At 56.5% G+C, this 12,984-nt stretch overlaps 1 protein-coding gene across 4 annotated transcripts in view; it reads right to left on the bottom strand.

Moving 5' to 3' along the window:
- DOCK3 (dedicator of cytokinesis 3) overlaps window positions 1–12,764 on the bottom strand; it is a 260,038-nt gene extending 247,274 nt beyond the window's left edge. For 2 of the 4 annotated variants that reach the window (XM_073645145.1, XM_073645150.1), the window contains exon 1: window positions 12,527–12,760. In XM_073645145.1, the coding sequence (XP_073501246.1) occupies window positions 12,527–12,563 (37 nt within the window). In that variant the 5' untranslated portion in view covers window positions 12,564–12,760. Of the gene's footprint in view, window positions 1–12,526 lie in introns of all 4 variants that reach the window. The other 2 variants (XM_073645146.1, XM_073645148.1) reach the window with 2 other exon arrangements.
- Window positions 12,765–12,984: the final 220 nt, after the last annotated feature.

Here is a 12,984-nt window from a genome sequence, read left to right as displayed (position 1 = left end):
TCCTCCTCCCGGTGTAGTATACAGTGTGTGACGTCCTCCTCCTGGTGCTCGGTGTAGTATACAGTGTGTGTCGTCCTCCTCCCGATGCTCGGTGTATACAGTGTGTGTCGTCCTCCTCCCGGTGTAGTATACAGTGTGTGTCGTCCTCCTCCCGGTGTAGTATACAGTGTGTGTCGTCCTCCTCCCGGTGTAGTATACAGTGTGTGTCGTCCTCCTCCTGGTGCTCGGTGTAGTATACAGTGTGTGTCGTCCTCCTCCCGATGCTCGGTGTATACAGTGTGTGTCGTCCTCCTCCCGGTGTAGTATACAGTGTGTGTCGTCCTCCTCCCGGTGTAGTATACAGTGTGTGTCGTCCTCCTCCCGGTGTAGTATACAGTGTGTGTCGTCCTCCTCCCGGTGCTCGGTGTAGTATACAGTGTGTGTCGTCCTCCTCCCGGTGTAGTATACAGTGTGTGTCGTCCTCCTCCTGGTGTAGTATACAGTGTGTGTCGTCCTCCTCCTGGTGCTCGGTGTAGTATACAGTGTGTGTCGTCCTCCTCCCGATGCTCGGTGTATACAGTGTGTGTCGTCCTCCTCCCGGTGTAGTATACAGTGTGTGTCGTCCTCCTCCCGGTGTAGTATACAGTGTGTCGTCCTCCTCCCGGTGTAGTATACAGTGTGTGTCGTCCTCCTCCTGGTGCTCAGTGTAGTATACAGTGTGTGTCGTCCTCCTCCCGGTGCTCGGTGTATACAGTGTGTGTCGTCCTCCTCCCGGTGTAGTATACAGTGTGTGTCGTCCTCCTCCCGGTGTAGTATACAGTGTGTGTCGTCCTCCTCCCGGTGTAGTATACAGTGTGTGTCGTCCTCCTCCCGGTGTAGTATACAGTGTGTGTCGTCCTCCTCCCGGTGCTCGGTGTAGTATACAGTGTGTGTCGTCCTCCTCCCGGTGTAGTATACAGTGTGTGTCGTCCTCCTCCCGGTGCTCGGTGTAGTATACAGTGTGTGTCGTCCTCCTCCCGGTGCTCGGTGTAGTATACAGTGTGTGTCGTCCTCCTCCTCCCGGTGTGGTATACAGTGTGTGTCGTCCTCCTTCCGGTGCTCGGTGTAGTATACAGTGTGTGTCGTCCTCCTCCCGGTGTAGTATACAGTGTGTCGTCCTCCTCCTGGTGCTCGGTGTAGTATACAGTGTGTGTCGTCCTCCTCCCGGTGCTCGGTGTATACAGTGTGTGTCGTCCTCCTCCCGGTGTAGTATACAGTGTGTGTCGTCCTCCTCCCGGTGTAGTATACAGTGTGTGTCGTCCTCCTCCCGGTGTAGTATACAGTGTGTGTCGTCCTCCTCCCGGTGCTCGGTGTATACAGTGTGTGTCGTCCTCCTCCCGGTGTAGTATACAGTGTGTGTCGTCCTCCTCCCGGTGTAGTATACAGTGTGTGTCGTCCTCCTCCCGGTGTAGTATACAGTGTGTGTCGTCCTCCTCCCGGTGCTCGGTGTAGTATACAGTGTGTGTCGTCCTCCTCCCGGTGCTCGGTGTAGTATACAGTGTGTGTCGTCCTCCTCCCGGTGTAGTATACAGTGTGTGTCGTCCTCCCCCCGGTGCTCGGTGTAGTATACAGTGTGTGTTGTCCTCCCCCCGGTGCTCGGTGTAGTATACAGTGTGTGTCGTCCTCCTCCCGGTGTAGTATACAGTGTGTGTCGTCCTCCTCCTCCCGGTGCTCGGTGTGGTATACAGTGTGTGTCGTCCTCCTCCCGGTGCTCGGTGTAGTATACAGTGTGTGTCGTCCTCCTCCCGGTGCTCGGTGTAGTATACAGTGTGTGTCGTCCTCCTCCCGGTGCTCGGTGTACTATACAGTGTGTGTCTTCCTCCTCCCGGTGTAGTATACAGTGTGTGTCGTCCTCCTCCCGGTGTAGTATACAGTGTGTGTCGTCCTCCTCCCGGTGCTCGGTGTAGTGTACAGTGTGTGTCGTTCTCCTCCCGGTGCTCGGTGTAGTATACAGTGTGTGTGTCATCCTCCTCCCGGTGTAGTATACAGTGTGTCGTACTCCTCCCGATGCTCGGTGTAGTATACAGTCTGTGTCATCCTCCTCCCGATGCTCGGTGTATACAGTGTGTGTCGTCCTCCTCCCGGTGCTCGGTGTAGTATACAGTGTGTGTCGTCCTCCTCCCGGTGCTGGGTGTATACAGTGTGTGTCGTCCTCCCGGTGCTCGGTGTAGTATACAGTGTGTGTCGTCCTCCTCCCGGTGCTCGGTGTAGTATACAGTGTGTGTGTCATCCTCCTCCCGGTGTAGTATACAGCGTGTGTTGTCCTCCTCCCGGTGCTCGGTGTATACAGTGTGTGTCGTCCTCCTCCCGGTGCTCGGTGTAGTATACAGTGTGTGTCGTTCTCCTCCCGGTTCTCGGTGTAGTATACAGTGTGTGTGTCATCCTCCTCCCGGTGTAGTATACAGTGTGTGTCGTCCTCCTCCCGGTGCTCGGTGTAGTATACAGTGTGTGTCGTCCTCCTCCCGGTGCTCGGTGTAGTATACAGTGTGTGTCGTCCTCCTCCCGGTGCTCGGTGTAGTATACAGTGTATGTCGTCCTCCTCCCGGTGCTCGGTGTAGTATACAGTGTGTGTCGTCCTCCTCCCGGTGTAGTATACAGTGTGTGTCGTCCTCCTCCCGGTGTAGTATACAGTGTGTGTCGTCCTCCTCCCGGTGCTCGGTGTAGTATACAGTGTGTGTCGTCCTCCTCCCGGTGTAGTATACAGTGTGTGTCGTCCTCCTCCCGGTATAGTATACAGTGTGTGTCGTCCTCCTCCCGGTATAGTATACAGTGTGTGTCGTCCTCCTCCCGGTGCTCGGTGTAGTATACAGTGTATGTCGTCCTCCTCCCGGTGCTCGGTGTAGTATACAGTGTGTGTCGTCCTCCTCCCGGTGTAGTATACAGTGTATACAGTGTGTGTCGTCCTCCTCCCGGTGTAGTATACAGTGTATGTCGTCCTCCTCCCGGTGCTCGGTGTAGTATACAGTGTGTGTCGTCCTCCTCCCGGTGTAGTATACAGTGTGTGTCGTCCTCCTCCCGGTGTAGTAAACAGTGTGTGTCGTCCGCCTCCCGGTGTAGTATACAGTGTGTGTCGTCCTCCTCCCGGTGCTCGGTGTAGTATACAGTGTGTGTCGTCCTCCTCCCGGTGCTCGGTGTATACAGTGTGTGTCGTCCTCCTCCCGGTGTAGTATACAGTGTGTGTCGTCCTCCTCCCGGTGTAGTATACAGTGTGTGTCGTCCTCCTCCCGGTATAGTATACAGTGTGTGTCGTCTTCCTCCCGGTGCTCGGTGTAGTATACAGTGTGTGTCTTCCTCCTCCCGGTGTAGTATACAGTGTGTGTCGTCCTCCTCCCGGTGCTCGGTGTAGTATACAGTGTGTGTCGTCCTCCTCCCGGTGCTCGGTGTAGTATACAGTGTGTGTCGTCCTCCTCCTCCCGGTGTGGTATACAGTGTGTGTCTTCCTCCTCCCGGTGCTCGGTGTAGTATACAGTGTGTGTCGTCCTCCTCCCGGTGTAGTATACAGTGTGTGTCGTCCTCCTCCTGGTGCTCGGTGTAGTATACAGTGTGTGTCGTCCTCCTCCCGGTGCTCGGTGTATACAGTGTGTCGTCCTCCTCCCGGTGTAGTATACAGTGTGTGTCGTCCTCCTCCCGGTGTAGTATACAGTGTGTGTCGTCCTCCTCCTGGTGCTCGGTGTAGTATACAGTGTGTGCCGTCCTCCTCCCGGTGCTCGGTGTATGCACTGTGTGTCGTCCTCCTCCCGGTGTAGTATACAGTGTGTGTCGTCCTCCTCCCGGTGTAGTATACAGTGTGTGTCGTCCTCCTCCCGGTGCTCGGTGTAGTATACAGTGTGTGTCGTCCTCCTCCCGGTGCTCGGTGTAGTATACAGTGTGTGTCGTCCTCCTCCCGGTGTAGTATACAGTGTGTGTCGTCCTCCTCCCGGTGTAGTATACAGTGTGTGTCGTCCTCCTCCCGGTGTAGTATACAGTGTGTGTCGTCCTCCTCCCGGTGTAGTATACAGTGTGTGTCGTCCTCCTCCCGGTGCTCGGTGTATACAGTGTGTGTCGTCCTCCTCCCGGTGTAGTATACAGTGTGTGTCGTCCTCCTCCCGGTGTAGTATACAGTGTGTGTCGTCTTCCTCCCGGTGTAGTATACAGTGTGTGTCGTCCTCCTCCCGGTGTAGTATACAGGGTGTGTCGTCCTCCTCCTGGTGCTCGGTGTAGTATACAGTGTGTGTCGTCCTCCTCCCGGTGCTCGGTGTATACAGTGTGTGTCGTCCTCCTCCCGGTGTAGTATACAGTGTGTGTCGTCCTCCTCCCGGTGTAGTATACAGTGTGTGTCGTCCTCCTCCCGGTGTAGTATACAGTGTGTGTCGTCCTCCTCCCGGTGTAGTATACAGTGTGTGTCGTCCTCCTCCCGGTGCTCGGTGTAGTATACAGTGTGTGTCGTCCTCCTCCCGGTGCTCGGTGTAGTATACAGTGTGTGTCGTGCTCCTCCCGGTGTAGTATACAGTGTGTGTCGTCCTCCTCCCGGTGCTCGGTGTAGTATACAGTGTGTGTCGTCCTCCTCCCGGTGCTCGGTGTAGTATACAGTGTGTGTCGTCCTCCTCCCGGTGTAGTATACAGTGTGTGTCGTCCTCCTCCTCCCGGTGCTCGGTGTAGTATACAGTGTGTGTCGTCCTCCTCCCGGTGCTCGGTGTAGTATACAGTGTGTGTCGTCCTCCTCCCGGTGCTCGGTGTAGTATACAGTGTGTGTCGTCCTCCTCCCGGTGTAGTATACAGTGTGTGTCGTCCTCCTCCCGGTGCTCGGTGTAGTATACAGTGTGTGTCGTCCTCCTCCTCCCGGTGCTCGGTGTAGTATACAGTGTGTGTCGTCCTCCTCCCGGTGCTCGGTGTAGTATACAGTGTGTGTCGTCCTCCTCCCGGTGCTCGGTGTAGTATACAGTGTGTGTCATCCTCCTCCCGGTGCTCGGTGTAGTATACAGTGTGTGTCGTCCTCCTCCCGGTGTAGTATACAGTGTGTGTCGTCCTCCTCCCGGTGTAGTATACAGTGTGTGTCGTCCTCCTCCCGGTGTAGTATACAGTGTGTGTCGTCCTCCTCCCGGTGCTCGGTGTAGTATACAGTGTGTGTCGTCCTCCTCCCGGTGCTCGGTGTAGTATACAGTGTGTGTCGTCCTCCTCCCGGTGTAGTATACAGTGTGTGTCGTCCTCCTCCCGGTGCTCGGTGTAGTATACAGTGTGTGTCGTCCTCCTCCCGGTGCTCGGTGTAGTATACAGTGTGTGTCGTCCTCCTCCCGGTGTAGTATACAGTGTGTGTCGTCCTCCTCCTCCCGGTGCTCGGTGTGGTATACAGTGTGTGTAGTCCTCCTCCCGGTGCTCGGTGTAGTATACAGTGTTTGTCGTCCTCCTCCCGGTGCTCGGTGTAGTATACAGTGTGTGTCGTCCTCCTCCCGGTGCTCGGTGTAGTATACAGTGTGTGTCGTCCTCCTCCCGGTGCTCGGTGTAGTATACAGTGTGTGTCGTCCTCCTCCCGGTGTAGTATACAGTGTGTGTCGTCCTCCTCCTGGTGCTCGGTGTAGTATACAGTGTGTGTCGTCCTCCTCCCGGTGCTCGGTGTATACAGTGTGTGTCGTCCTCCTCCCGGTGTAGTATACAGTGTGTGTCATCCTCCTCCTGGTGTAGTATACAGTGTGTGTCGTCCGCCTCCCGGTGTAGTATACAGTGTGTGTCGTCCTCCTCCCGGTGCTCGGTGTAGTGTACAGTGTGTGTCGTTCTCCTCCCGGTGCTCGGTGTAGTATATAGTGTGTGTGTCATCCTCCTCCCGGTGTAGTATACAGTGTGTGTCGTCCTCCTCCCGATGCTCGGTGTAGTATACAGTGTGTGTCATCCTCCTCCCGGTGCTCGGTGTATACAGTGTGTGTCGTCCTCCTCCCGGTGCTCGGTGTAGTATACAGTGTGTGTCGTCCTCCTCCAGGTGCTGGGTGTATACAGTGTGTGTCGTCCTCCCGGTGCTCGGTGTAGTATACAGTGTGTGTCGTCCTCCTCCCGGTGCTCGGTGTAGTATACAGCGTGTGTTGTCCTCCTCTCGGTGCTCGGTGTAGTATACAGCGTGTGTTGTCCTCCTCTCGGTGCTCGGTGTAGTATACAGCGTGTGTTGTCCTCCTCTCGGTGCTCGGTGTAGTATACAGCGTGTGTTGTCCTCCTCCCGGTGCTCGGTGTATACAGTATGTGTCGTCCTCCTCCCGGTGCTCGGTGTAGTATACAGTGTGTGTGTCATCCTCCTCCCGGTGTAGTATACAGTGTGTGTCGTCCTCCTCCCGGTGCTCGGTGTAGTATACAGCGTGTGTTGTCCTCTTCCCGGTGCTCGGTGTATACAGTGTGTGTCGTCCTCCTCCCGGTGCTCGGTGTAGTATACAGTGTGTGTCGTTCTCCTCCCGGTTCTCGGTGTAGTATACAGTGTGTGTGTCATCCTCCTCCTGGTGTAGTATACAGTGTGTGTCGTAGTCCTCCCGATGCTCGGTGTAGTATACAGTGTGTGTCGTCCTCCTCCCGGTGCTCGGTGTATACAGTGTGTGTCGTCCTCCTCCCGGTGCTCGGTGTAGTATACAGTGTGTGTCGTCCTCCTCCCGGTGCTCGGTGTAGTATACAGTGTGTGTCGTCCTCCTCCCGGTGCTCGGTGTAGTATACAGTGTGTGTCGTCCTCCTCCCGATGCTCGGTGTAGTATACAGTGTGTGTCATCCTCCTCCCGGTGCTCGGTGTATACAGTGTGTGTCGTCCTCCTCCCGGTGCTCGGTGTAGTATACAGTGTGTGTCGTCCTCCTCCCGGTGCTCGGTGTAGTATACAGTCTGTGTCGTCCTCCTCCCGGTGCTCGGTGTAGTATACAGTGTGTGTCGTCCTCCTCCCGGTGCTCGGTGTAGTATACAGTGTGTGTCATCCTCCTCCCGGTGCTCGGTGTATACAGTGTGTGTCGTCCTCCTCCCGGTGCTCGGTGTAGTATACAGTGTGTGTCGTCCTCCTCCCGGTGCTCGGTGTAGTATACAGTGTGTGTCTTCCTCCTCCCGGTGCTCGGTGTATACAGTATGTGTCGTCCTCCTCCCGGTGCTCGGTGTAGTATGCAGTGTGTGTGTCATCCTCCTCCCGGTGTAGTATACAGTGTGTGTCATCCTCCTCCCGGTGCTCGGTGTAGTATACAGTGTATGTCGTCCTCCTCCCGGTGCTCGGTGTAGTATACAGTGTGTGTCGTCCTCCTCCCGGTGTAGTATACAGTGTGTGTCGTCCACCTCCCGGTATAGTATACAGTGTGTGTCATCCTCCTCCCGGTGCTCGGTGTAGTATACAGTGTATGTCGTCCTCCTCCCGGTGCTCGGTGTAGTATACAGTGTGTGTCGTCCTCCTCCCGGTATAGTATACAGTGTGTGTCGTCCTCCTCCCGGTATAGTATACAGTGTGTGTCGTCCTCCTCCCGGTATAGTATACAGTGTGTGTCGTCCTCCTCCCGGTGCTCGGTGTAGTATACAGTGTATGTCGTCCTCCTCCCGGTGCTCGGTGTAGTATACAGTGTGTGTCGTCCTCCTCCCGGTGTAGTATACAGTGTATGTCGCCCTCCTCCCGGTGCTCGGTGTAGTATACAGTGTGTGTCGTCCTCCTCCCGGTGTAGTATACAGTGTGTGTCGTCCTCCTCCCGGTGCTCGGTGTAGTATACAGTGTGTGTCGTCCTCCTCCCGGTGCTCGGTGTAGTATACAGTGTGTGTTGTCCTCCTCCCGGTGTAGTATACAGTGTGTGTCGTCCTCCTCCCGGTATAGTATACAGTGTGTGTCGTCCTCCTCCCGGTATAGTATACAGTGTGTGTCGTCCTCCTCCCGGTATAGTATACAGTGTGTGTCGTCCTCCTCCCGGTGCTCGGTGTAGTATACAGTGTATGTCGTCCTCCTCCCGGTGCTCGGTGTAGTATACAGTGTGTGTCGTCCTCCTCCCGGTGTAGTATACAGTGTATGTCGTCCTTCTCCCGGTGCTCGGTGTAGTATACAGTGTGTGTCGTCCTCCCCCCGGTGTAGTATACAGTGTGTGTCGTCCTCCTCCCGGTGTAGTATACAGTGTGTGTCGTCCTCCTCCCGGTGTAGTATACAGTGTGTCGTCCTCCTCCCGATGTAGTATACAGTGTGTGTCGTCGTCCTCCTCCCGGTGTAGTATACAGTGTGTGTCGTCCTCCTCCCGGTGCTCGGTGTAGTATACAGTGTGTGTCGTCCTCCTCCCGGTGCTCGGTGTAGTATACAGTGTGTGTCGTCCTCCTCCCGGTGCTCGGTGTATACAGTGTGTGTCGTCCTCCTCCTCCCGGTGCTCGGTGTAGTATACAGTGTGTGTCGTCCTCCTCCCGGTGCTCGGTGTAGTATACAGTGTGTGTCGTCCTCCTCCCGGTGCTCGGTGTAGTATACAGTGTGTGTCGTCCTCCTCCCGGTGCTCGGTGTAGTATACAGTGTGTGTCGTCCTCCTCCCGGTGTAGTATACAGTGTGTGTCGTCCTCCTCCCGGTGTAGTATACAGTGTGTGTCGTCCTCCTCCCGGTGCTCGGTGTAGTATACAGTGTGTGTCGTCCTCCTCCCGGTGCTCGGTGTAGTATACAGTGTGTGTCGTCCTCCTCCCGGTGCTCGGTGTAGTATACAGTGTGTGTCGTCCTCCTCCCGGTGTAGTATACAGTGTGTGTCGTCCTCCTCCCGGTGTGGTATACAGTGTGTGTCGTCCTCCTCCCGGTGCTCGGTGTAGTATACAGTGTGTGTCGTCCTCCTCCCGGTGCTCGGTGTAGTATACAGTGTGTGTCGTCCTCCTCCCGATGCTCGGTGTAGTATACAGTGTGTGTCGACCTCCTCCCGGTGCTCGGTGTAGTATACAGTGTGTGTCGACCTCCTCCCGGTGCTCGGTGTAGTATATAGTGTGTGTCGTCCTCCTCCCGGTGTAGTATACAGTGTGTGTCGTCCTCCTCCCGGTGTGGTATACAGTGTGTGTCGTCCTCCTCCCGGTGCTCGGTGTAGTATACAGTGTGTGTCGTCGTCCTCCTCCCGGTGTAGTATACAGTGTGTGTCGTCCTCCTCCCGGTGCTTGGTGTAGTATACAGTGTGTGTCGTCCTCCTCCCGGTGTAGTATACAGTGTGTGTCGTCCTCCTCCCGGTGTGGTATACAGTGTGTGTCGTCCTCCTCCCGGTGCTCGGTGTAGTATACAGTGTGTGTCGTCCTCCTCCTCCCGGTGCTCGGTGTAGTATACAGTGTGTGTCGTCCTCCTCCTCCCGGTGCTCGGTGTAGTATACAGTGTGTGTCGTCCTCCTCCCGGTGTAGTATACAGTGTGTGTCGTCCTCCTCCCGGTGTAGTATACAGTGTGTGTCGTCTTCCTCCCGGTGCTCGGTGTAGTATACAGTGTGTGTCGTCTTCCTCCCGGTGCTCGGTATAGTATACAGTGTGTGTCGTCCTCCTCCCGATGCTCGGTGTAGTATACAGTGTGTGTCGTCCTCCTCCCGGTGCTCGGTGTATACAGTGTGTGTCGTCCTCCTCCCGGTGCTGAGTGTAGTATACAGTGTGTGTCGTCCTCCTCCTCCCGGTGTATACAGTGTGTGTCGTCCTCCTCCCGGTGCTCGGTGTAGTATACAGTGTGTGTCGTCCTCCTCCCGGTGCTCGGTGTAGTATACAGTGTGTGTCATCCTCCTCCCGGTGCTGAGTGTAGTATACAGTGTGTGTCGTCCTCCTCCCGGTGCTGAGTGTAGTATACAGTGTGTGTCGTCCTCCTCCCGGTGTAGTATACAGTGTGTGTCGTCCTCCTCCCGGTGTAGTATACAGTGTGTGTCGTCCTCCTCCCGATGCTCGGTGTAGTATACAGTGCGTGTCGTCCTCCTCCCGGTGTAGTATACAGTGAGTGTCGTCCTCCTCCCGGTGTAGTATACAGTGAGTGTCGTCCTCCTCCCGGTGCTCGGTGTAGTATACAGTGTGTGTCGTCCTCCTCCCGGTGCTCGGTGTAGTATACAGTGTGTGTCGTCCTCCTCCCGGTGCTCGGTGTAGTATACAGTGTGTGTCGTCCTCCTCCCGGTGCTCGGTGTAGTATACAGTGTGTGTCGTCCTCTTCCCGTTGTAGTATACAGTGTGTGTCGTCCTCCTCCCGGTGCTCGGTGTAGTATACAGTGTGTGTCGTCCTCCTCCTCCCGGTGTGGTATACAGTGTGTGTCGTCCTCCTCCCGGTGTAGTATACAGTGTGTGTCGTCCTCCTCCTGGTGCTCGGTGTAGTATACAGTGTGTGTCGTCCTCCTCCCGATGCTCGGTGTATACAGTGTGTGTCGTCCTCCTCCCGGTGTAGTATACAGTGTGTGTCGTCCTCCTCCCGGTGTAGTATACAGTGTGTGTCGTCCTCCTCCCGGTATAGTATACAGTGTGTGTCGTCCTCCTCCCGGTGCTCGGTGTAGTATACAGTGTGTGTCATCCTCCTCCCGGTGTAGTATACAGTGTGTGTCGTCCTCCTCCCGGTGTAGTATACAGTGTGTGTCGTCCTCCTCCCGGTGTAGTATACAGTGTGTGTCGTCCTCCTCCCGGTGTAGTATACAGTGTGTGTCGTCCTCCTCCCGGTGTAGTATACAGTGTGTGTCGTCCTCCTCCCGGTGTAGTATACAGTGTGTGTCGTCCTCCTCCCGGTGCTCGGTGTAGTATACAGTGTGTGTCGTCCTCCTCCCGGTGTAGTATACAGTGTGTGTCGTCCTCCTCCCGGTGCTCGGTGTAGTATACAGTGTGTGTCGTCCTCCTCCCGGTGCTCGGAGTAGTATACAGTGTGTGTCGTCCTCCTCCTCCCGGTGTGGTATACAGTGTGTGTCGTCCTCCTCCCGGTGCTCGGTGTAGTATACAGTGTGTGTCGTCCTCCTCCCGGTGTAGTATACAGTGTGTGTCGTCCTCCTCCTGGTGCTCGGTGTAGTATACAGTGTGTGTCGTCCTCCTCCCGGTGCTCGGTGTATACAGTGTGTGTCGTCGTCCTCCCGGTGTAGTATACAGTGTGTGTCGTCCTCCTCCCGGTGTAGTATACAGTGTGTGTCGTCCTCCTCCTGGTGCTCGGTGTAGTATACAGTGTGTCGTCCTCCTCCCGGTGCTCGGTGTATACAGTGTGTGTCGTCCTCCTCCCGGTGTAGTATACAGTGTGTCGTCCTCCTCCCGGTGTAGTATACAGTGTGTGTCGTCCTCCTCCCGGTGTAGTATACAGTGTGTGTCGTCCTCCTCCCGGTGCTCGGTGTAGTATACAGTGTGTGTCGTCCTCCTCCCGGTGCTCGGTGTAGTATACAGTGTGTGTCGTCCTCCTCCCGGTGTAGTATACAGTGTGTGTCGTCCTCCTCCCGGTGTAGTATACAGTGTGTGTCGTCCTCCTCCCTTTGTAGTATACAGTGTGTGTCGTCCTCCTCCCGGTGCTCGGTGTATACAGTGTGTGTCGTCCTCCTCCCGGTGTAGTATACAGTGTGTGTCGTCCTCCTCCCGGTGTAGTATACAGTGTGTGTCGTCCTCCTCCCGGTGTAGTATACAGTGTGTGTCGTCCTCCTCCCGATGCTCGGTGTAGTATACAGTGTGTGTCGTCCTCCTCCCGGTGTAGTATACAGTGTGTGTCGTCCTCCTCCCGGTGCTCGGTGTAGTATACAGTGTGTGTCGTCCTCCTCCCGGTGTAGTATACAGTGTGTGTCGTCCTCCTCCCGGTGCTCGGTGTAGTATACAGTGTGTGTCGTCCTCCTCCTCCCGGTGTGGTATACAGTGTGTGTCGTCCTCCTCCCGGTGCTTGGTGTAGTATACAGTGTGTGTCGTCCTCCTCCCGGTGTAGTATACAGTGTGTGTCGTCCTCCTCCTGGTGCTCGGTGTAGTATACAGTGTGTGTCGTCCTCCTCCCGGTGCTCGGTGTATACAGTGTGTGTCGTCCTCCTCCCGGTGTAATATACAGTGTGTCGTCCTCCTCCCGGTGTAGTATACAGTGTGTCGTCCTCCTCCCGGTGTGGTATACAGTGTGTGTCGTCCTCCTCCTGGTGCTCGGTGTAGTATACAGTGTGTGTCGTCCTCCTCCCGGTGCTCGGTGTATACAGTGTGTGTCGTCCTCCTCCCGGTGTAGTATACAGTGTGTCGTCCTCCTCCCGGTGTAGTATACAGTGTGTGTCGTCCTCCTCCTGGTGCTCGGTGTATACAGTGTGTGTCGTCCTCCTCCCGATGCTCGGTGTATACAGTGTGTGTCGTCCTCCTCCCGGTGTAGTATACAGTGTGTGTCGTCCTCCTCCCGGTGTAGTATACAGTGTGTGTCGTCCTCCTCCCGGTGCTCGGTGTAGTATACAGTGTGTGTCGTCCTCCTCCCGGTGCTCGGTGTAGTATACAGTGTGTGTCCTCCTCCTCCCGTACAGCCCTGTCCCCGGTGCAGTATGGCTTCCCCGGTGCAGCCTCCCTCCTCCCGGTGTCGTATTCCGGTCACGTCCGCTGTCTCTTCCCTCCTCAGCCCGCGGCCCCCGTGTGTCGCCGGTGCGGCCCCGGGGCCGTCACTCACCCACTCCGTACTTCTCCTCTTCCGTTGGGCTCCACATGGTCGCGGCCGGGACCGCGGGTGAGATCACAGCGCCTGCAGCGGGGAGGCGGCGGGGTCACCCGGGCAGGCGGGCGGCGGGGGGCGCCGGGAGAGTCGCATGTCCTCCGCTGTGTGCTCCGATACTGGGGATGATGCACCGACAGCGGCGGGAGGAGGAGAAGGAGGAGCGGGAGGACGGGGCCGGAGAGGCGGAGAGAGGAGGCGCCGCCGCCGGGACAGGTGTCTGCGGAGAGCGAGCAGAGACACGGGAGACAGAGACACGGGAGACAGAGACACGGGGGGCAGAGACACGGGAGACAGAGACACGGGGGGCAGAGACACGGGAGACAGAGACACGGGGCGCAGAGACACGGGAGACAGACACGAGAGACAGAGACACGGGGGTAGAGACACGAGAGACAGAGACACGGGGCGCAGAG

This window comes from Phyllobates terribilis, unplaced genomic scaffold (genome assembly GCF_046119375.1).
Source record: "Phyllobates terribilis strain yellow unplaced genomic scaffold, ASM4611937v1 Scaffold_8__6_contigs__length_399053987, whole genome shotgun sequence".
Taxonomy (NCBI): domain Eukaryota; kingdom Metazoa; phylum Chordata; class Amphibia; order Anura; family Dendrobatidae; genus Phyllobates; species Phyllobates terribilis.
The sequence above is the reverse complement of the archived record's forward strand: the minus strand, read 5'-3'. Positions and strand labels throughout refer to the sequence as shown.